We start from the raw sequence: 21,347 nt of genomic DNA on the forward strand, positions 1-21,347 counted from the left end.
GTGCCCAAACTCACATGTCTCATGAAACAAAAGACATCCAGAAAACATCACAGGCAAGAGTATTTTATTTGTCAGTTTCAATCAAAATAAGGAGAAGAACTCTGCAACTTCCACAGCTTCCTTAGAGACCCCTCCTTCCTACCCCAGACAGAATAGTGGCAGAACCTTGCTGCATGAAAGACAGCAGCCATGGCCTTGGCAAGGTTTCTGGCTCCTCTTCCGTGAAAGGGCAGAGAAGCACTGCCCAAACCCCTCCACTGGGACACAGCCCAGGTAAACAGTGGCAGTCACATCTGACCCGCAGCACAGCAGCAAGCCCAGCACTCATCCTGGCTCCCAAGCCTTCCCAAGGTGACCCTGCCTCATCCAGGGTGGGCAGCCCTCCTGGGCCCCTCAATCCCCACCCTGGGGAGGTGTACAATGACGAGCAGAGTCTTCAGGTCTCTGGCAGGCGGAGGAGGGTTCCAGAAGTGGTGGAGACACTGTGCAAGAAAAAGAGAAGGCTGGAGCCAGGTTCCTGAGTTCCAGAGAACTCAGAACTTGGGTGGATATGTTCCCGCGTTCCAGAAGACAGGAGAGGGGCTGGGCTTTGCTTATGAAGGAAGCACAAAGAGGGAGGAAATCCAACCTGAGGTCATTGCTCTGTCATCTTCCAGAGGCTAGGGCGCAAGACTCACCAGTCCACCAGCTGGGCCCCAATGAGGTCGTGCACGTGGTAGGCGAGGCCAAGTCGCACCGAGGCAGGTGCCCGCCGGCCCAGGAGCTCTGAAAGGAGTAGTTCCCGGTACTTGGCCTTCCGGACCATGCTGAGGACAGCCTGGCGCCCTGGGGGAGAGGTGGCATGGGAGAGGGGAAAGGTGAGTAAGGTCTAGAGGCCTGAGGAGGCACCAGAAAGTGTTCTTGAGGGGTTGCGGGCCTGAGCTGCAGAGAGTGTACCTTTAACAAAATATTTGATGAACCTCCCAGCTCCAGGCACGGCTAGCCACCAACTCCCAGCATCTCGGACAGTGAGAACCCCGGCTTTGACCAGCTGCCTAAGAGAGTGGAGATGAACTAAGAACTCTTTCCCCTCCCTGCCCACTAATGTTGGACACTAACTCTCCAGAGGCCTGGGCACCTAGGCCATGGGACTGGACCACAGGAGTCCAGCCTGGGGCAGCTCCCTGCTCAGACCATGCTGCTCCATGCCCTATGACCTTGCTTGCCATTCTCCCACCTGACTGCCCTCCGTCCACCCTATCTTTTTCTGTTACATTGTGGCTCAGATGGTAAAGAATCTGCCTGCAATGCAGGAGACTCAGGTTCAGTCCTTGGGTCAGGATGATCCCCTGGAGAAGGGAATGGCTTATTCTTGCCTGGAAAATTCCATGCCTGGAGGACCTGGCAGGCTACAGTCCATGGGGTCACAGAGTCAGACATGACTGCTATTATTGCATGTTCACTAAAACTGCTCCTCCTCTCTGAAGCCCCCTTGACCACTGTCAGTCCCACCACCAGGGGAGACACAGAGGCCTTTCTCCAGAGCTCCTGCCATTACCTACACATAGCTCACCACTGCTGTTTGTTGTTTAGTTGCTAAGCCATGTCCAACTCCATGGCGACCTCACAGACTGCAGCCAGCCAGGCTCCTCTGTCCATGGGATTCTCCAGGCAAGAATCCTAGAGTGGGTTGCCATTTCCTTCTCCAGGGGATCTTCCCAACCCAGGGACTGAACTTGCATCTCCTGCATTGGCAGGCAATTTTTCACCAATGAGCCACCAGGGAAGCTTAGCCTACCAGGCTCCTCCCTCCATGGGATTCTCCAGGCAAGAATACTGGAGGGGGTTGCCATTTCCTTCTCCAGGGGATCTTCCCGACCCAGGGAACGAACCCAGGTCTCCGGCATCGCAGGCAGATGCTTTAACCTCTGAGCCACCAAGGAAGTCCCATACCTCACCACAGCTCTTCCCAAATCTTACCGAAGTTTATCCAATGCGTTCAGGTATATCACAGGTTACAAAGTAGGGATCCTGAGTCAGACCCACCCTCCTGAAATAATACTTCACTTTAGCCCTTGCCTAGCTGTTGTTCTTTTGAATGTGAATGCTGATTCCCACCAGGCATTTATGGCTCCTGCCAGGCCTCTATATTTGATTAGCCACCCATATCTCCTGAATTTTAGTCCAGGGCTGTTTCCAAGGCCTCAGATAAGACAGGCCTCTCCTCCTGGGGAAGAAGCACAAACTTAGGTCATTTTATTAAAAAAAAAGATTCTGCCTTTTTAACAAGTTCCCCAAAAGAAAGAGGACAAGGCCGATGGGACTGGAGGGAGGGGCGGGGGGGAGGGGTCAGATGCCTGATTCTGTTGGTTCCCCCAGGTCTCACGTGATCTCTGGGTCCCTGAAGCCAAAGGTCTGTGTCATTTGGTCTTGCTGGAAGCTAAGGTCACCACAAGCTGGAAGCACGGAAGCCAGAAACTTCTGTACTGCGGCAGCATGTGGGCGGCCATCACAAGCCTTGAGGACCTGGAACCAGAGATGAGAGACATGGTCTGGCCCCACCTCCACCAACCTCCGTCCCCAGGATGACATTTCTCTTCCTATGTTTTGCCTGCTGCTCAGGTCCTTCTACCTCTCATACTTTTCCTCCTCTTCTTCCTCTCTCCCATATTAATATTTTATCAGATATTGCCCTGTGCCCTGTCTGTGAGATGTGAGTTGGGGGGTTCGTCTCTTTTCTTTTTATTCCCACTCCCTAGTCTTCCTGCACCCCTGCCCTGGCCCCCATGACCCACACACAGTCACACTCACTCTGGTCCTGTAGTCCTCGGTGAACATGATTCCTTGGGCGTCCAAGTCGAAGCCTAGCTGGACAATCCTGATCTCCCCCTGTTCTTGCAGTGCCTTCTGCCTCCATAGACATGAGAGTGAAAAGAGGGTGTCAGGGGAAGATGCTCTGCTATACCCTGGACACGCTGGGCAGGGACATTCTGTGTCCAAGTTTTGGGGACTTCTTTAAGTAAAGGAAAAACTATGGGGAGAGAATTAGGTGAATCACCAAATAGTCTTTTCCAATTAGTCTTTCATCCACCCACCTCATGAGTTATCTGTTAAACAGTCAACACAGGGGGCTTCCCTGGTGGTCCAGTGGCTAAGACTCCATGCTCCCAGTGCAAGGGACCCCGGTTCAATCCCTGATTGGAGACCTAGATCCCACATGCCACAACTAAGAGTTTGCATACAGCAAGTTAAGGATCCCACATGCTGCAACTAAGACTCAAGATAGCCAAATAAATAATAAATATTTGTAAATGTCTGCTGAATAAAAAAAAAATACATTAAAAAAATTATGACATATTTTCTAAGACCAATCATAGGCAGACACTAAGATAAAGCAGTGATTAATGGGCTCTGCCCTCAAGGAATTAACAGTTGACTGATTTGGGGTGGGGAAAGTGGAGAAGAATATGGGATAAAATGTTTCAAACAAATAAAAATAAACCAGAACTTCTGTTTCCAGGAATATAGCAAGACCAACTCACTCACTGAAAATTAGGTAAAATGCTGCATAAAATGTTATTTTAAAAGTTGTTTAAGCAATTAAAGTGCTCATAAGATAATAAGGAATTATCAGACTAATATAGGAAAACAAAATTCAAAACAAACAGACAATAGAAACAAACCTAAAAAGATATGTTACAGTAAACTTATAAAAAATAGACTATTTTTTTTAAGTATGCTTATAATGCTGAAATAAATAAAAGCTAGAATGGAAAATTTCAGCAGGAAATTATGAAAACTGACATAATGGATTTGAAAGACATTCATGTAATAGAAATTCCAGCACTCAAAAATAAAGCAGGTGCAGTTAAGAAATCAACGGATGGATTCAGTAGATTCAGTTCAGTCGCTCAGTCGTGTCCGACTCTTTGAGACCCCATGGACTGCAACACACCAGGCCTCCCTGTCCATCACCAATGAAGCACAAGACGGAATCAAGATTGCCAGGAGAAATATCAATAACCTCAGATATGCATATGACACCACCCTTATGGCAGAAAGTGAAGAAGAACTAAAGAGCCTCTTGATGAAAGTGAAAGAGGAGAGTGAAAAAGTTAGCTTAAAGCTCAATATTCAGAAAACTAAGATCATGGCATCTGGTCCCATCACTCCATGGCAAATAGATGGAGAAACAGTGGCAACAGTGGCAGACTTTATTTTGGGGGGCTCCAAAATCACTGCAGATGGTGACTGCAGCCATGAAATTAAAAGACGCTTACTCCTTGGAAGGAAAGTTATGACCAACCTAAACAGCATATTAAAAAGCAGAGACATTACTTTGCCAACAAAGTTTCGTCTAGTCAAGGCTATGGTTTTTCCAGTAGTCATGTATAGATGTGAGAGTTGGACTGTAAAGAAAGCTGAGCCCGAAGAATTGATGCTTTTGAACTGTGGTGTTGGAGCAGACTCTTGAAAGTCCCTTGGACTGCAAGGAGATCCAACCAGTCCATTCTAAAGGACATCAGTCCTGGGTGTTCATTGGAAGGATTGATGTTGAAGTTGAAACTGCAATAGTCTAGCCACCTGATGCGAAGAGCTGACTCATTTGAAAAGACCCTAATGCTGGGAAAGATTGAGGGCAGGAGGAGAAGGGGATGACAGAGGATGAGATGGTTGGATGGCATCACCGACTCAATGGACATGAGTTTGAGTAAACAGAGGGAGTCAGTAGGTTAAGGCACAACTAAATAAAAAGCTACTAATCTACAAAACAGATTAAAAAAATAAAACTAACCAGAACATAATAAAGACAATCAAAAAGATTAAAAATGAAGACAAGAGGCTAAAAGACTTAAAGGATTCAAACAGAAGGCCCAATATGGGTTTAACTGGAGTCCCAGAAGAAAAGAAAAGAGATAATAAGGTGTGGGAAGTATCTGAAGAACCAATAACAGCCACAATCACAAAAGTACATTAATCCAAGTCACATAAACTCATAGAACAGACAAAATAGCAATCAGTGAGGAAATAAAAGAGTTCAATAATAACTTTAGTTACTAAGAAATTAGTAACTGAATAATACATATTTTTTTCAAATATACATACATGAATATTTCATAAAACTGACTATGTAGCACAAAACATGTCTCAATAAGCTTCCAAATGACTGAAATCATATTGTGCATGATCTCTGGCCATAATAATATCATTTATGCCAGAAATCATTAACAAGGTAACTAGAAAATGTTTAGGAAGTAGACATACATTTCTAATCAACCCAGTAAGAGTAAGTCAAAGGAAAAAAATCACAAAAGAAACTAGAAGATATTTTGAAATAAATGATAATGGAAATATATACCCAAACTTGACAGATGATGTACATAGGGGCAGACTACAGCCTAACTTGCATCTATTAGAAAAGAATAGAGGATGAAAATCAATGGAGGAAAATAAATGAAAAAAAAAAAGAAAGAAAGAAAATCAATGGAGGAAAAAAAGTAAAATAAGCATAACAGTAGAGAGGAAACATGAATGAAATGGAAAACATGCATGCAAGAAAGAGCAACAGAGCTAAATGTTAATTCTTTGAAAGATTACTAAAATTGATAAACCTTGGTGAGACTGACCAAGACAGAAAGGGGGAAAGAGGAACCTAGAAAAAGCACAGATAACCAATATAAGGAACAACAACAAAAAAAAGGATCATCACTATAGATTCTACAGAAAATAAAGTGAGATTACAAACTTTGTCAATAAGTGTGAAATTTTAGATGAAATTGACAAATTCTTAAAACAATACAATTTCTTCCACTAGACTGGACAAAGTGGGATATATTCACAAAATAGAAATCTATGAAAATGAATTTTAAACCTGTGTGTGCGTGCACATTCTCAGTCACTCAGTCACGTCCAACTCTTCGAAACCCCGTGGACTGTAGCCACGAGGCTCCTCTGACCATGGAATTTTCCAGGCAAGAATACTGGAGTAGGTTGCCATTTCCTACTCCAGGGGATCTTCCCAATCCAGGGATCCAATCTGCGTCTCTTGGGTCTCCTGCACAGGCAGGAGATTCCTTACCACTGGGCCACCTGGGAAGCCCCCATGAATCTCAAAAATAATCATCTAACAAAACAAGATGTAAGTAAATACATATGGTATGATTTTATTTATATCAAATTGAAAAGTAGGTAGCTAAGCTATGTTATTTATGGATAAACACATAGATGGTATAAAAGAAATTAAGGGAACAATTATCAAACCAGTCAGGTATGTTGCTTCTCAGGGACATAAGGCATTTTGACTGTATGTGGGCTGTTGGCTGTGTTCTGCAGTCTGACTTGGGTGATGGTTAAGTGGGTCTTTGCTTTATAAACATTCTTTAAATTATATGTGTTTATATTTTCTTTTGTGCAATTTTTAAAGTTTTCCTAAAATTTAGGCTAACTCCAGTAGGTTAAAAACAACAAATACTCTATAAGGAGTGGTTCTGACTTGCTTCCTTAAGAGACTTGAGCTAGTCTCCATCTTCCTTTTCTTCCCTTTTTTCTTCCTAACAGGTTGCCAACTGCTAAATCCAATTGGCTATTATTTAACTTGACCACATCACAGACCACTGTCTTGAATCATAGGTTCTAATACTGCCAACTACTCCACCCTCTTGAAAATTGCTACTTTCTCAATATACTCCTTCCTGGGTTCCTCCCAACTCTGTCAATTCTTTTTAACAACTTTTTCACAGACTCCTCCTTCTCCTCCCCCATCCCCACCATATCAGTGGATCTCAATTTTTTTTTGCCACACCTTGAGTTAAGCAGGATCTTAGTTGCCTGACCAGGGATTTAACCTGTACTCCCCACCACAGCAATGGAAATGTCTTAACCACTGGACTCCCAGGAAGTCATTGGACTTCAAATTTTAGCACACATTATGAATCACTTGAGGAAGTAGCTTTAAAATGTAGATTTGCAGTTCCTACTCCAAGAAATCTTAATTCATTCTCACTTAGAGATTCCCAGGAACCTGTAGTTTTGAAGAAGCAGTCCAGGTAATCTAGTAGAACTCAGGACATACTTTGAGAAACACGGCCTTAAATGTTGGTATCTCCTAGCACTGGGGATTTGGCTCTATTATCTGTCACTGCAAACCTGGGGTCCTTAACCTTTGGCTCAGAGGATCTGTGAAACAACCCCCTTCCTCCTCAAATTGTACATACACTTTTATATATATATATATATGTATGTATATGTATATACACACACACACACAGTGGCATATATGCATTTTTTTCTGGAGAGCCATGGCTTTCATTATCTTCTAAAGTTTGTAAAAAGGTTAAAAACCACTCCTCTCCTCCCTCTTACTACCAATTTCACCCACATCCACAGACTGAACCACTACTCACATCTCAATGGCTTCCAGTGCTGTATCAGTGGCCCAGAATTTTCTCCAAACCCTCATCCAACTGTCTGCTGCACATTTGCCTCCGGATGCTCCACAAACACCTCCAACTCAACTTGTACAAAATAAACACATCATCTGCCCCCAACCATTCAATGTTCTTCTACTCAATTCACTCCATCAACCACTCAGGCGTCCAGAAAATCCGAGAGCTATCCTGAAGTCCTTCCTCTTTCCCGCTCCACATCCCTCACCCATCCTCTCCCTCCTTACTACAATGCCCTAATTTAGGCCTTCACCAGTTCTCAGGGGCAGTATCTTCCTAATTGATCTCCTCAACTCATGACACTGCCTCCAATCCGTGCAACACACCACTCCCTCTCTTGTTTTAACATTCTCTACCAGCTCACTGCCTTCTCTGTAAAATGGAAACGACGCTGGTGTGCAAGGCCTGCCCTAATCTGACGTCTGCTTGCATTCCCATCTCGAACCACGCCCGGTGACTCAGTTTCCCCAAAAGCTTCGCTCTTCCACCTTCATCATTCGGCATGCTATTCCCTGACGGTCTGTAGCATTCTCCTCGGCACCGCAGTGCCTGGCACAATGCCCGGCCAGGAAAGACCCAGCGCTTGCTGAATGGCTGAACAGATGGTGGACCTAGTGAGTTATGGGGAGAACCTCGGAAGTGCCCGCGAGGCACGAAAGAGCCTTCCCGTTGGTCGCTCTGACGCTCCTCACCAGCTGCCGGTCGGCCACGGTTCGGTCCGGGACGAGGCTGTACACCTGGCTCCTCAGCGCGATGGGGGGTAGCGCATCCTCAAACAGGACTCGCGGGAACAGCCGCACTATTTCTGCGACTGCCGCTCGCGCAGATCCTGGGCGAAGAGACCGAGTCACTGCGACGTGAACCGAGGCGGGGGAAGCGGGGGTACCACACTGGGGCGCTGTTGTCTCAACATACAGGGTTACCAGAGGCGAGGCTGCTGCCAGCTGGGGTCTTTAGCCTCGCCCCGGGGTTGCCATGGTTACCTGACTCGCCCCGCAAAGGATCTGCCTCTACATCCCCTAGTTCCCGCCGCCTCTTCAACCCAAAGTTCTCCGGGACCAGGCGATGCCTCTTCCGGCTCATATCCCGGGATCTTTGGGCGGCGGGGAAGAGGTAGAAAGCTGTTGAGGAACGGGACCACGAAAATAGTCTTCCGGCACAGGGCAGTGACGTACGACCCTGGGCGTCCCTCCTCGGAAACCAATCAACCCGATCATTCGTAGCTGAAGTGCTGACGAAAGAAGCGTTGACTTGTCATCCCTCCGCCCCTTGCTGGGAGGGGCGGTGCCAATGCCAACACCAGCGCCATCCTCATTGGCCGAGACCCCACGTCCGCTGCTGATTGGCTTCCTCTGAGAGCGCTCACGTCCGGGGACGCCTGGGCGCTGCGGAGGGGAGCGGGTGGCCACGCTGGGATCTCCCTCCGGGCGTAAAGCGCACAGCCCCCTCCCGCCACCTAGGGGGATAGGCCGCCTCTGTCGCTGAGTGATTGCGTCATCGAGAGCGGAGACAACTGCCCTCATATCTCTTTGACATATGATGTACCTGCCATGACGTCATAGCGCTGAGAAGGTAGAAGTCGAGGTTGGCAGGATTTGAGGTAACCAGATCCTTGACCTGAGCCCAAGCATCCTTCCTAACCTCTCTGGTTTGGAGCTACTGGGGTTGGGAGTATATAGGTCAAGGGAAAAGGTGGCATGCGCACCTGGTGGGGTTCAGTTTGAGGACACGGGGCTTGCATGTTTCAAGGCCAGACTCGCTTAGTCCTGACTCGAAGTCCCTCTTTTCCAGCCCTTCTTTTAAAGGGGGAACTTCCTTGTCCCCTCTCAGGACCTCATGGAGTCCAGAGGGACCAAGAGAGAAGCTGGAAAGATAGAGGTCGCTGAGCCTCGGAACAAGCTCCCCCGCCCAGCACCCTCCCTGCCCACAGACCCCGCTCTCTACTCTGGGCCCTTTCCTTTCTACCGGCGCCCTTCCGAATTGGGCTGCTTCTCCCTGGATGCACAGCGCCAGTACCATGGAGATGCTCGCGCTTTGCGGTACTACAGCCCACCTCCCACCAATGGTCAAAGCCCCAACTTTGACCTCAGAGACGGATACCCTGATCGATACCAGCCCCGGGACGAAGAGGTCCAAGAGAGGTTGGACCACCTGCTACGCTGGCTCCTGGCGCACCGAGGCCAGCTAGAGGGGTGAGCAAAGCATAGCACACGGTAGCCCTAGAGGCCTGCACTCACCCTCTAAAATTGGGAGAGCCAAAGCTGGAGTGAGTCCTTATCTTACCCTATGCTTTAGGGAAGCCATCTGCACTAATGCAGGTATCAGATCTTCAGCCCCTAAATCCTCCTTCTCAGGGGTCCAGGCTGGCTGGCAGGGGCCATAGTGACGTGGCGGGGGCACCTGACAAAACTGCTGACGACACCATATGAGCGGCAGGAAGGCTGGCAGCTGGCAGCCTCCCGGTTCCAGGGGACGCTTTACTTGAGTGAGGTAGAGACGCCGACTGCTCGGGTTCAGAGGCTTACCCGGCCACCGCTTCTCCGGGAGCTTATGTACATGGGGTACAAATTTGAGCAGTACATGTGTGCAGGTGAGAGTTGCCCTGATTCTGGGGCCCCCTCCCCTATCCCCAGAGATTGAGAGACTCCAGCCCTTGCTGCTGTTTCTCTCCTTGTGCAGATAAACCCGGAGTCTCCCCAGATCCCTCTGGGGAGGTTAACACCAACGTGGCCTTCTGCTCTGTGCTACGCAGCCGCCTGGGAAACCACCCTCTTCTCTTCTCCGGGGAGGTGGACTGCACAGACCCCCAGGCCCCATCCACACAGCCCCCCACCTGCTATGTGGAGCTCAAGACCTCCAAGGAGATGCACAGCCCTGGCCAATGGAAGAGCTTCTACAGGTTCAAGACGGGGGTGGACAGGATGAGAACCTTGGATGAAAAGCTTGGCAAGAGACTTGGGGAAGGAAGAGGTTGGAGGGTGGAGGAGGGGTCCCACTGACCCCCTTGCCTTTCCTGACAGACACAAGCTCCTGAAATGGTGGGCCCAGTCGTTCCTGCCAGGCGTCCCAAATGTTGTTGCTGGCTTCCGTAACCCGGAGGGTTTTGTCTGTTCCCTGAAGACCTTTCCTACCATGGAGATGTTTGAATATGTCAGGGTAAGGCAGTGAGTTCCCACCTGCATCCCGCTACCCCAACATCACAGGTCCATTGTCCAGGGACCTGCAGCCCACCTTCCCCTTCAACCCTCACCGCTGGTCTTCTGCCTCCTCCTGGGCTTTCTCCAGAATGACCGTGACGGCTGGAATCCCTCCGTGTGCATGAACTTCTGTGCCGCCTTCCTTAGTTTTGCCCAGAACACAGTGGTTCATGATGACCCCAGGTGAGGCATTCAGTTCTGCCCCTCCCCTCTGGGGCCCAGAAGCTCATCCAGCCCTCAATTCAGAACTCTATCTGCCCCCCAGGCTTGTCTACCTCTTCTCCTGGGAGCCCGGTGGCCCTGTCACAGTGTCTGAACACCGAGACGCACCCCACGCCTTCCTGCCTCCATGGTACGTGGAAGCTGTGACCCAGGACCTCCCGTCACCCCCCAAGACACCCTCCCCCAAGGACTGATGCTTCACAGGGGCTGGTCCTATTTCTGTGTGCACAGATAAAGGTGTATTTCCAAGTGGCTCTCCCTGCTGTGTCTTTTGAGCTGAGTCATCCCTGCCCAACACTTCAGGTTCACACAGAGGGTTTGCAGTTTTATTGTTACAATATAGCCAGGGGCCAGTCACTGGGTGTAGAGGCTGGCAGCAAAGACAATGTCCCTCCGTAACAGGGTGGCTGCTGTCTCCATCTTGGCACCTAGCACAGGTTCACCCACCAGGCGGGCCGCTCCCCGAAGTGAGCGACACATCTCAGCCAGGCGTTGGATGCAGCGGACCACCAGGCCCTCAGGGGTCCCTGAGAGCCCTGCCAACTCAGAGAAGGGCTGTGGGAGAAGCAGGGTGGGGACTGAATACGGTGGGCCGGGACAGCCTCTCCCCAGCTGGCTGTCCACAAAGGCCCCAAACCCCAGCTACTCACCATGCCCCGGGCCCACTCGTACACAACCTCAACCAGCCCAAAATTCAGCTCCCCCACAAATTCCTCCACGGTCTGGTTCAAGCCACAGGCCGCCTGGACCTCACCAATCCGCTTGGCCACAGTCCGGACCCGTTCCACTCCCTGCAGACAGAGAGGAGAGGCTCTAAGCCCTGCCTTCCTGCTCCAGGAAGAAGGCCGGGATGAAAGAAGAAAACATTCCAGCTCTTAGGGACACTCAGGGGGCACCTGGGGAACACGTGGGGATGGACTGGGAATGCCACGGCTGAGGAAGGGAGGGGTCCTGGCCGTCATCCCCATACCTGTTTGAGGGTGCTGGGGAGCTGATCGCCAGGGTCCCCAGGGCTCTGGCAGACCAGGCCGGAGAGCAGGGCAGCGATCTCCTCAGGCCGCAGGGCGCTCAGTGCATTGTCGAACATCAGCTCGGTGAGGAGCAGCTCGTGGCTGCTCATGGCGCAAGCCACCCGCCCAGCCAGCTTCACGGTGCCCGCCTCGTCCACATACCCCAGGGTTCGGAGCACCTGCAAGGATAGTGGGTGTTGGGAGCCGGCAGACGGCTTCCCCGCCAGACCCCCAGCCCAGCCCAGCCCCCCACCTCTACTCGCTGATGGTACTCAGGGAGCAGCAGCAGCGACTGGTCAGACAGCAGGAAGCGCAGCCGCTCCATCTCTTTCTGGATCTGCATTCGCTCCCGCAGCTTCAGGTACTGCAAGGAGGCAAGGGCAGGGACTCCTGAGCCTCCTCCCTGACCTCAGCAGGGGAGCTGAGGACCAGGGCTGGGACAGGGGCGGCCAGTCTGCAGGGGATGAGAGGGAAAGCCGTCCCTCCCAGCAGGGAAGCTCACATCGAGGGACCCACCTGGGCAGGGAAACGGGGACTGTGCACACACTGAGCCCCCCGGATCAGCTCCTCCAGCTTCCGGGCCCGGAGCCCCCCCTCGACCACAGACACATCCTTGAGCTGCAGGTCATTGACAGGGTCGAGGGTGGGGGGTCCTGTGGGGTGCGCCTGAGCCAGTCGTAGCAATTCCTGGACAGCAGTGGTCACGGCCGCAGAGGGCGGATCCTTCCTGAGGATGGAGCTGGCCTTAGACCTGAGGCAGAGGCTTCTCTTCCTGCAGAGCCCCTCTCGGGCTGGGGGAGCCTCCCCAACCACACCTCCCACCACCCCCACATGGTCCCTCCCCAGCATCTCTGACTTGAATTTTGGTTGCTGCCGCTTGCTGAAGTCCTCCACGATCTTGTCCCCATTCAGCCGGAGCATCTTGGTGGTGATGGCGGCCACATCTCCTGGCTGGAGCTTGGCCACAGTGTGGTCACAGGGCCCTGAGAAAAGGGGAGAGCAGGGTCAGACCGGACACCTCAGCTGAGCTGTTGGCAAGAGCCCGAGCATCCGTCCACTCTCACCTTCAGGCAGGAACAGCTTGAATCCCACGAGGTCTTCTGGGTAGGGCACGTCTGGGGAGGCTGGCCCCCTCTCCCGTGGGTCCTCAGACACGGTCTTGTCACACAAGACCAGGGCTGTGAATACCCTGCTGGTGGAGTTGGAAGAGACCTAGGAGAGGTGGGGAGGCCAGGCCAGGCCAGGGTGAGGAGCGGACATCCAAGAAGAGACCAGATCCCCCACTTCAGGCAGGGAGCATGGGGCGGCCATACAGACTGGTAACCAAGTCAAGCAATCGGAGCAGACTTCGGGGGCAGGGCTTGGGGGGAGGATGAGGAGATGAGCATGAAGTGGTAGGGATGGGAAGGAAAGGAGGGCTCGAGGGAAAAATGAGGGCACTGCCGAGTACAACTGGCTCCTCGCCAAGTGGGGAAGATGGAGATGGAGCTGGCTGCTCCCTCTGGCCTTGGAGTCCGGATTCCCATCGCCCTCACCTGAAGGATCACACCCAGTGCGTTGTGATGCTCCTGATTCTTCACAACCACCACCCTTCCCGCTGAGAGAGATTTCAGCCCATTCAGACTCTATGATGTGGTGCTGAAGAATAGGGATGAGAAGGGGATAAGAAGTGTCACAGAGATGCTGGGACGAGGTTCAGGTGTACCCAGAACGTCCCAGGTTCTTCCTCCCCGTCCCATCACTTGGCCCCCAACACTCACAGGTGCTCACCTGGATCTGGCTCCGGGTCTCAGTCAGTTCCTCCCCCCAGCTGTAATACTCAGGCAGGTCGACAAGCTGGCCAGTCACCTCGGGCTCTTCCAAAGCCCCCAACTTCTTGGTCAGTTCAGCCAGAGCCTGTTCGTGGGCCTGGGAGAAGCCAGGGTGGGTGTGAACCCAGGCCGGCTCTCTCCACTTTCACCCACTGGCTTCCAGAGGCCCACCTCGTCCTAGCCTGGCTTCCCTTGTCCCATATCCTACAGGGCAACCTGGGCACACCTCCTCACCTTGCTGTCCTTTCGGGATGGAAACTCTGAGAAGCTCCTCTTCATCATGTCCTCCACCCTGAGAGCATCCACCCGCAGCAGGTTGAGGATCATGGTGTACGTGAGGCGGAACTGGGACTGCAGCTGGGACGGCTTCCCCTGGGCCAGGCCAGAGATGCCAGTGAGGCTCGGGGGGGTGGGGAGGAGACCCGCTGCTGAGCTGCTCTACACCAAGCAGCTGTAGTCCCAGCCCCGCAACCTCAGGGCCCTAGACAAACTGCCTGCTCACCTCTGCAAAACAAGGGAGCGAGACTAAATAAACAGACTCTCCAAGGTCCCACCTAGCTCCATATCCACAGTGAAAAAAGACTAGAGAAGACGAGATCCAGCCTCATCCTCGGATTGGCTTGCGCCTCCCCTGGCTTCTCCCAGACCAAAGGAAAGGAAAGAGAGAGGGGAGGAGGGTGGGCACAGAGGATGCAGCAGGTGCCCAGAGCTGGCCTCGAGGTGCCCTGGCTCACCATCATCATGCGGTGCAGGTCTGCCATCTCGGGCACGCGGCCCTTGCAGAGCAGGATGACCGTGCCTGTGGGGTCCAGGCCCCTCCGGCCCGCCCGGCCCGCCATCTGCACATACTCCCCAGGAAGTAGGTCCCGGAAGGTGGAGCCATCGTGCTTGCGCATGGAGTCAAATACCACTGTCCGGGCCGGCATATTTACACCCATGGCGAAGGTCTCCGTGGCAAACAAGACCTGGGATGGGGAGGGGAAGAGAGGATCAGCTAAGGGGCTAAACACAGCTATGGCCCAGCCCTAGCCGAGCCCACCTCACTTTGTAGCCAAGGCTAAGGCACCAGGCATAGTCCCAGACGTTTAACTCATGAGACCTCATCTGACTCTCAAGGCAGATCTACAGAGTAGGTACTGTTGTTTTATTTACTTAGCTACCTACTTCTTTCCTTTCACCCCCACAGCCCACTCCTGTCTCGCCTCTGTCACTCTTTAATGTGTATCTTTTCACATGAATGTGTTTTATAAAATGTGTGTGTGTGTAATACATGTTGCAGGAAAAGTGACACATGTATCACTTTTAAGTGATACAGAAGTATCTCGTTTTCTTTTCTTACATGTAGTATTTTCAACATCCATCTGTGTTCCTGTGATTATATCTAATCCATTGCTTCCAACCTGCCACAAGACACCTTGTGGGGTGCATGGCATACACCTGCCTTACCTGCTCTCCCAGTGAAAGGGCCCCTGGTACCACCAACACCCTGCCACAAGACAACAGCCCACAGAGGAAGAGCAGATGTGTTCCCTCATTGACCAGGGTGAGAATTTCATTGTGATTTGCACTCAGGAGCGGAATTTAGGGACAAAGAGTAGGCATAGACTTGTTTTGCCTCAAGTGCACCAGGTACACCAGACTGGCCACACCTGTACAAGGGTTCCTGTAATCCTGTAATCTCCTACATCTTGGGTAACACTTGGCATTGCCTACTTTCCTAAATTTTACCAGTTTTAATTTCTGTAAAGTCCTCTCAAGTCCTATCTTGTATTTCAGTTTGCATTTTTCTGATAACTAATGACCTCCATAAGCTTGCTAGCTTTTTAGTTTTCTGTTCTGAATACTGCCTGTTCATACCTTGTGTGTGTGTGTGCTAAGTCACTTCAGTCATGTCTGACTATAGCCCTCCAGGTTCCTCAGTTCATGGGATTCTCCAAATAAGAATACTGGAGTGGGTTGCCATGCCCCCCTCCAGGGTATCTTCCCAACCCAGGGATCAAACCCATGTCTCTTGTGGCTCCTGCATTGCACACAGATTCTTTACCACTGAGCCACTGGGGAAGCCCCTGTTCATACTTTATGTACCTCCATTTCAAAATGTGAAACTTACAGTTCAGGGAGATTAAGTAATTTGCCCAGGGTAACACAGCGAGTTAACAGTGGACCTGGGATTTCCACCCAGGCAGCCTGGATCCAGAGCCCGGGATTTCCACCCAGGCAGCCTGGATCCAGAGCCCAAGTTCTCAGCCGCTGCACTGTCCTGCCCACCCCCTGCCCAAGCAGGTGACGAATGCTTTGGGGAGTCCCTCTCCCACCAGCATGAGCACCTTGACCAGGCCGCGGCTGAAGAGCATCTCCACAATCTCCTTGAGGATGGGCAGGATGCCGCTGTGGTGCACACCCAGGCCGCGGTGCAGGAGCTCTGACATGTGCAGGACCTATGGGGGCCAAGGCCCAGGGTCAGGGATGGGGCGGTGAACACCCAGTCCGCACCCTCTTGAGTCCCCCTCCCCACCTGGGGCAGCTGGCGGTCAGAGCCGCGGAGACGGGCAAGGCAGCGCTGCAGGAAGAGGTGAATCTCACTCTTCTCTGAACTCGTCGTCAGGTCCAGGGAGGTGAGGCCAGAGGCCTGCTCGTCACAGCGGCCCCGGGAGAAGGTGAACACCACCACGGGCAGCTGCGCACGGGTGCGGAGGGAGGCCAAGAGGGACAGGTACACACCGCGGTCCTGCGGAGGTGGGGAGAAGGGAGTGGAGATGGACTCCCTGAACCAATGGGGACCAAAGTGGGGAGATGTGAAGCAGAGTCAAATCGGGCAGTGCTCAAAGCTCCATTCCAAACCCTGGGAGGACGAGGGAAGAAAGGACTCAGGAGAAAGAAGGAGTGGCAGTACAAAGCCGGCCAGTTCTCACCTGGGCAGGCCCCCCCTGATGCGTGGGCTGCTTGGCCCCAAAGGTCTGGGCATGTTTGCTCATCCGCTCCTTCTTGGCCTCCACAGCTGCATAGTACCTGGGGCAGGGAAAGGCGACCATCAGTCACCCCCGGTTGGGCCCAGCCCTGACTCTCCCCATATCCCAGGCTTACCCCTTTGTGTGGAAGGCGCCACGGGAGTCCAGCAACAGGAAGAGCTCCCCCTGGGTCTTGGGGCTGTTCCCCGTGAAGAGATAGTGCTCCAGGGGCACTGGGCGAGCGACGGTGCTGATCACATAGATCTGGCGACGCTTCAGCCGCCTGAGCAGGCGGTGGGGGGATGACAGAAGATCAGGGCTGGGAGCGCGGGAAGGAACCCACGTGCCTGCCATCTTCCCCGCCCTGGCCTCACCCTGGTTTTCTGGGAGCCGGACTGGAAGGCTGTCCCCATCACCCCGTCTCTCAACACGCAAAGTGATCTCAGCCCAGGTGGGATCCCACAACCTCCCAGGCTGGACGTGTTCCCCAGCCGCATCCCTTTCTCCTCCCCACCCCTAAGGCCTGACCACTCCCTCACTGGGACAGTCTATACCCCGACCCCAGCAGAGGAATGCTACGGCCCCCTTCACTCAAGCACCCTGGAACACATGCCTTACCCAATCCAGTCAGCAAACTCAAGGGCGTTGGGGACAGTAGCACTCAGGAGGATGATGGACACGTGGTCAGGCAGCATGATGAGTACCTCCTCCCACACAACCCCGCGCTGCATACAGGGAGGGAGGACAAGTCACCAGCAGCTTGGAGGGGGCTGCCCTTCTGCCCAGGGAAGTGGCACAAGGCTCCATAAGAAGGGACAAAGAAGGAAGTGAAGTTCCTAGGGTGTGTGGAACAGCGGAGCTGCTGAACCTACCCCACAGGAGAGGACTGCCAGGACCTGGGGACCGTCCCCTTACCTCAGCATCATTGATATAGTGAACCTCATCAAAGATGACCCACTCCAGGTCCCGGATGACATCCGAGCCACTGTACAGCATGGAGCTGGAGGAGAAAGGCCCCAGGCTGACTCCCCACAGGCTGACTCCCCAGCGGCTCCTACCTGCACCCTCACCTCAGCCAGAGTGCTCTCCAAAGCAGCCTCACCTTCCTGACCAAAAACCCACCCCATGCTGAGTGCCCGCCTCTCACCGAAGGATCTCCGTTGTCATAATGAGGCAAGAGGCTTCTGGGTGCAGCTGCACGTCCCCAGTGAGCAGCCCCACGTCCCCAAATGTGTTTCGGAAGTCCCGGAACTTCTGGTTGCTCAGAGCCTTGATGGGCGAAGTATAGATGGTGCTGGGAGGAGGACATGAAGTCAGCCAGGCCCTCCACACAGGCTCCTTGTCAGCACCTCCTCTCCTACCCTGACCCTTCCCAGAGGCACACCACAGAGATCAGGCGCCCCCCCCACCCGCCTTCTTCACCCAAACTTCCCTCATGTTCCCCTTCATGGAATTACTCTGGAAAAATCCTGTCCCCCAATCCCTCCCCCAACTAATGCCGCTTGTTTTTCTCTCCCCACATCTTCTTGTTTCCCTCCGAAACCCTGCCTCAGTTTCTCCCCCGAGCCTCTCATCTAAAGGATGAGGCAGGGAGGTGGAGAAGAGAAGAGACTTAGAAAGGATGCAGGAGAGAACAGGGCTGGTGAAGGGGAGGCTGGGGAGGGGCCTATACCGCGTCATGTGTTTCTGGGCAAGCGCGATGGCGTATTCAGCCACAACCGTCTTCCCCGCGGATGTGTGAGCCGCGACAAAGACTGAGTCGTGCCGCTCCAAGTGCAGGATGGCCTGTTTCTGAAACACATCTGGCTCAAACGCCCACTGTGGGAGAGAGAAACAGATGAGGGTGCAGAAGGGACAGGGGTCTTCCTGCCTCCACCTCATGGGGCCTCCCGGGCAGGGGAAGAAGGCCAAGACCTCCGTCCACTGAAGGCACCTGGCCTCCGGTGGGGAGAGGAGACAAGGGCGTGGGCTGGAGGAGGTGGGGGAGCGCCTGAGGCCTGGGCCACGCTACCTGGAAGGCTGGCTGGGGAATGAGGCGGTAGAAATCACCAACAGGGGAGGTGACATCCACAGGAATGGCCCACTGCTCCTGAGGTGGGGGCTTGGGAGGTTCTGGAGGGGCTACAGCTGTAGACGCTTCCTGGAGAAGGAGAGGGGTATAGGGCCAATAAACATACAGCCAGAAAGCTCTCTGTTACCACCCCTCCCAGAGGATGCTCCAGTCTTCCCCGGGGAACCAACCAGGCCAGCCCACCCTGTCTGGGACAAGGCCCTTCTTTCCTGCCTCAACCGCCCAGAACCACCAACCTTCAACACTAGGTCCTCTAAGCTGCTTGCTCGGGCCAGAGGAACGCTGCCAGGAGAGGCTGAAACAGTGTCCTGTCTGGGACCGCCAGGCTCTCCCACTGCCTCACTCTCATCCTCATCGCCCCCACCCAAATCCAAGGGCTCCAGCAGACGGCTGAGACTAAGCAACCCGGCAGCTGGAGCTGGGTGATCTAGGAGCAAGGCAAAAATGGAGCCCTGGTCATTATCCACCTGCATTCTGAAGAAGAAGGGTACCGTTTCCCCTATGGCCCCATCTCAAAACTAAAACTCACCCTTTGGTGCAAAGTCCACGCCTTTCTTGAAGCCAGGTGGAATAGTAAGGAGGTCTGGAGGATGGGGACAGAGAGAATCAGGGCTCTCGCACACTGCTGTACCAAGTCATATGTTACATTAACCTGTAGGATGTTGTTCACATCATACACGCTATAGTTGTAGTTTTTTGTGACAGTCTTCCAACAGATGACAGTAAAGGTTGTTATGGAAGAGGTACCCTTTCCTAATCTGCTCAAGGAAACGGAAGAGCTAGCAAGGACCCAGTGACAGGACTTGGCCCCTCCTCCTCAGGCCCCAGGCTCAGAGCCCTACCTCCCACAGTCCCTCCTGGCACCACCTCACCTTTCTCAAAGTCTATTTCCTCCTCAGCCTCCTCTCGGGTGCTCAGATCTGTTATAGTGGGCTCATCCATTCCACCTGGGGAGAGGTTGGACAAATAGGATTCATGGGGTGGGAGTGACACGAGAGGGGTGGAGACTAAGGGCTCCCTCCCCTACCATCCCATTTCCACAAGCATCACCTGGCCAGAAAGGGTACTGTGTTGGATTCCCCCACAGGGACTGGGAGATGGGCGCTGGTGGCCGGCGAAGAGACAAGGAGGTTGTGGATGACAGGTTTGTATTCTCTAGCAGGACCTGAGGCAAGAGAATAGAGCGCCAGTGAGGCTGAGCTTGCCTCTGACCCCACCTTCTCCCAATTCTGCTTCTGGTGGCCCACGACCACTTACCTCCTTGTAGCCTAGTATCTGGCCTGTGGTTGGGTGTCTTTGGGCCTGTAGGTCGGAGGGGACTGGGGCCCCCAGTGTGGCCAGGAGAGACCAAGGATCCATCTTCCTCTGCCATTTCCTGGACAGAAGCAAAGTAATGTTCAGGTCTTCTTTCTCCTCTGTCCCAGCTTCCTTCAGGGACCCACCTGCCAAGCCTAGGCCCTTCTAGACCCCTCACCGGGCTGAGTGCTCCACACCATGCAGAGGCAGCCAGGCTGGAGATGACAGAAACAACCGCTCTGCTTCCTGCTGCAGATCTGGGGCACAGGGAGGGAGGCCGTGGGGAAGCTGGAACAAAAGCACAAGGGCAGAGAGTAAGACACAAAAGAGAAGGTGACGCGACTTGTATTTAGATCTGATATGGGAGACGTCCAAGACTAGGACAATCAGGCTGAAGCACTATTTTCCAAAGGCTGTTCTGTTTTACAGAACAAACAATCTGCAATTGAATTACCTAGGATTCTGATTAATAATACAGATTTTGGATTTCTGAATCTATGGACCTAAGAACTAGTATTTTTGAAAAGCTCCCCCACCAATTGTTTGTGTGTGTGCACACTCAGTTGTGTTCAACCCCATGGATTGTGGCCCACCAGGCTCCTCTGTCCATGGGATTTCCACTAATCATGAGGCACACTGATATTTGAGAATCTCTAGTTTTAGGAAAAGGGGGTCCCAGGCCTAAGGATGAAGAGCCAAGTGTTCAAAGGTTAGCATCTCAGTCACTAAGTGCCCTAGTGCTTGGAGACAGAACAGGACTCCCGAGAGAAAACAGCAGTTTGAAAGAGCAGTTCTCAGAACTAAGGTTTCCCCGGGACTCCCTGCTCTGTCTTCTTATGGGCTCTGACCCACTGCAGGTCCACTGGATTGGAGTCAGTCCAGCACCAGTTTAGGCTCGGATGACAAGTGTCCAGAGACAGGACAGCCGAGTCAGCTTATATCCTACTGGGAGGAGGATGAAGGAGGTTTTAAGCTCAACGGGGTCAAGGTTAGGGTGAAACAGCACTCACGGTGCTCTCTGGAGCCCCAGGCACATTCAGCAGCTCCCAGCGCCCCGTGCATCCCAGCTCTACGGCCCGAAGGGGCAAGTCCAGTGGATCTGGGGGAGGTAGCACTACGGAGGAAAGGTCACAGGTCAGGGGTTAAGGGTGATTCGCTGTCTCCTCTGTCTTTCCAGCCCCTCCCCCTCACCGAGTCGCTCCGTCTCCATCATCCTGGAGCCACGGCAGCTGCCGGGCAGCCGGGAAACGTAAGGAGGAGCCGGAATCGGCGGAAGTAGGAGCGACTTCCGGCACAACCGGGCCTGGGGGCGGGGATAAGAGCTACTTAGGGGCCGAACCAAACTGGTGGGCGGCCGGGCGGAAGTGT

The 21,347-nt window shown here is 52.9% G+C and overlaps 3 protein-coding genes across 6 annotated transcripts; 1 reads left to right on the forward strand and 2 right to left on the reverse strand.

Moving 5' to 3' along the window:
- Nucleotides 1-47: 47 nt before the first annotated feature.
- STK19 (serine/threonine kinase 19) lies at nt 48-8,628 on the reverse strand. Of its 2 annotated transcripts, XM_020897280.2 has the most exons (7): nt 8,408-8,628; nt 8,117-8,253; nt 2,791-2,886; nt 2,366-2,505; nt 937-1,034; nt 678-825; nt 48-482 (listed from the first exon to the last, which is right to left on the reverse strand). In XM_020897280.2, the coding sequence occupies exons 1-7, from the start codon at nt 8,505-8,507 to the stop codon at nt 437-439; spliced, it is 765 nt and encodes a 254-aa protein (XP_020752939.1). In that variant the 5' UTR covers nt 8,508-8,628; the 3' UTR covers nt 48-436. The 2 variants fall into 2 exon arrangements, with proteins under 2 accessions (XP_020752939.1, XP_070312860.1); XM_070456759.1 differs by lacking the exon at nt 2,791-2,886 and having other exon boundaries at nt 8,408-8,593.
- A 147-nt stretch (nt 8,629-8,775) lies between these two features.
- On the forward strand, nt 8,776-11,092 carry DXO (decapping exoribonuclease). 3 transcript variants are annotated; one of them, XM_020897277.2, is made up of 7 exons: nt 8,776-9,024; nt 9,216-9,616; nt 9,779-10,014; nt 10,104-10,323; nt 10,445-10,580; nt 10,710-10,804; nt 10,868-11,092. In XM_020897277.2, exons 2-7 carry the CDS (start codon nt 9,261-9,263, stop codon nt 10,935-10,937), a joined length of 1,113 nt encoding a protein of 370 aa, XP_020752936.2. In that variant the 5' UTR covers nt 8,776-9,024; nt 9,216-9,260; the 3' UTR covers nt 10,938-11,092. The 3 variants fall into 3 exon arrangements, with proteins under 3 accessions (XP_020752936.2, XP_020752934.2, XP_020752935.2); XM_020897275.2 differs by having other exon boundaries at nt 8,777-9,024; nt 10,887-11,092; XM_020897276.2 differs by having other exon boundaries at nt 8,777-9,024; nt 9,255-9,616; nt 10,887-11,092.
- Nucleotides 11,093-11,155: 63 nt separating this feature from the next.
- On the reverse strand, nt 11,156-21,310 carry SKIC2 (SKI2 subunit of superkiller complex). Its single transcript, XM_070456760.1, has 28 exons — nt 21,171-21,310; nt 20,990-21,093; nt 20,158-20,267; nt 19,941-20,058; nt 19,734-19,848; nt 19,556-19,630; nt 19,213-19,266; nt 18,920-19,110; nt 18,624-18,752; nt 18,285-18,430; nt 17,760-17,906; nt 17,528-17,612; nt 17,231-17,337; nt 16,749-16,895; nt 16,577-16,673; nt 16,180-16,392; nt 15,992-16,102; nt 14,399-14,629; nt 13,899-14,036; nt 13,624-13,761; nt 13,389-13,478; nt 12,918-13,065; nt 12,710-12,836; nt 12,370-12,580; nt 12,107-12,217; nt 11,814-12,032; nt 11,494-11,634; nt 11,156-11,398 (listed from the first exon to the last, which is right to left on the reverse strand). The coding sequence occupies exons 1-28, from the start codon at nt 21,190-21,192 to the stop codon at nt 11,198-11,200; spliced, it is 3,726 nt and encodes a 1,241-aa protein (XP_070312861.1). The 5' UTR covers nt 21,193-21,310; the 3' UTR covers nt 11,156-11,197.
- Nucleotides 21,311-21,347: the final 37 nt, after the last annotated feature.

This window comes from Odocoileus virginianus, chromosome 27, assembly GCF_023699985.2.
Source record: "Odocoileus virginianus isolate 20LAN1187 ecotype Illinois chromosome 27, Ovbor_1.2, whole genome shotgun sequence".
Classification (NCBI taxonomy): Eukaryota; Metazoa; Chordata; class Mammalia; order Artiodactyla; family Cervidae; genus Odocoileus; species Odocoileus virginianus.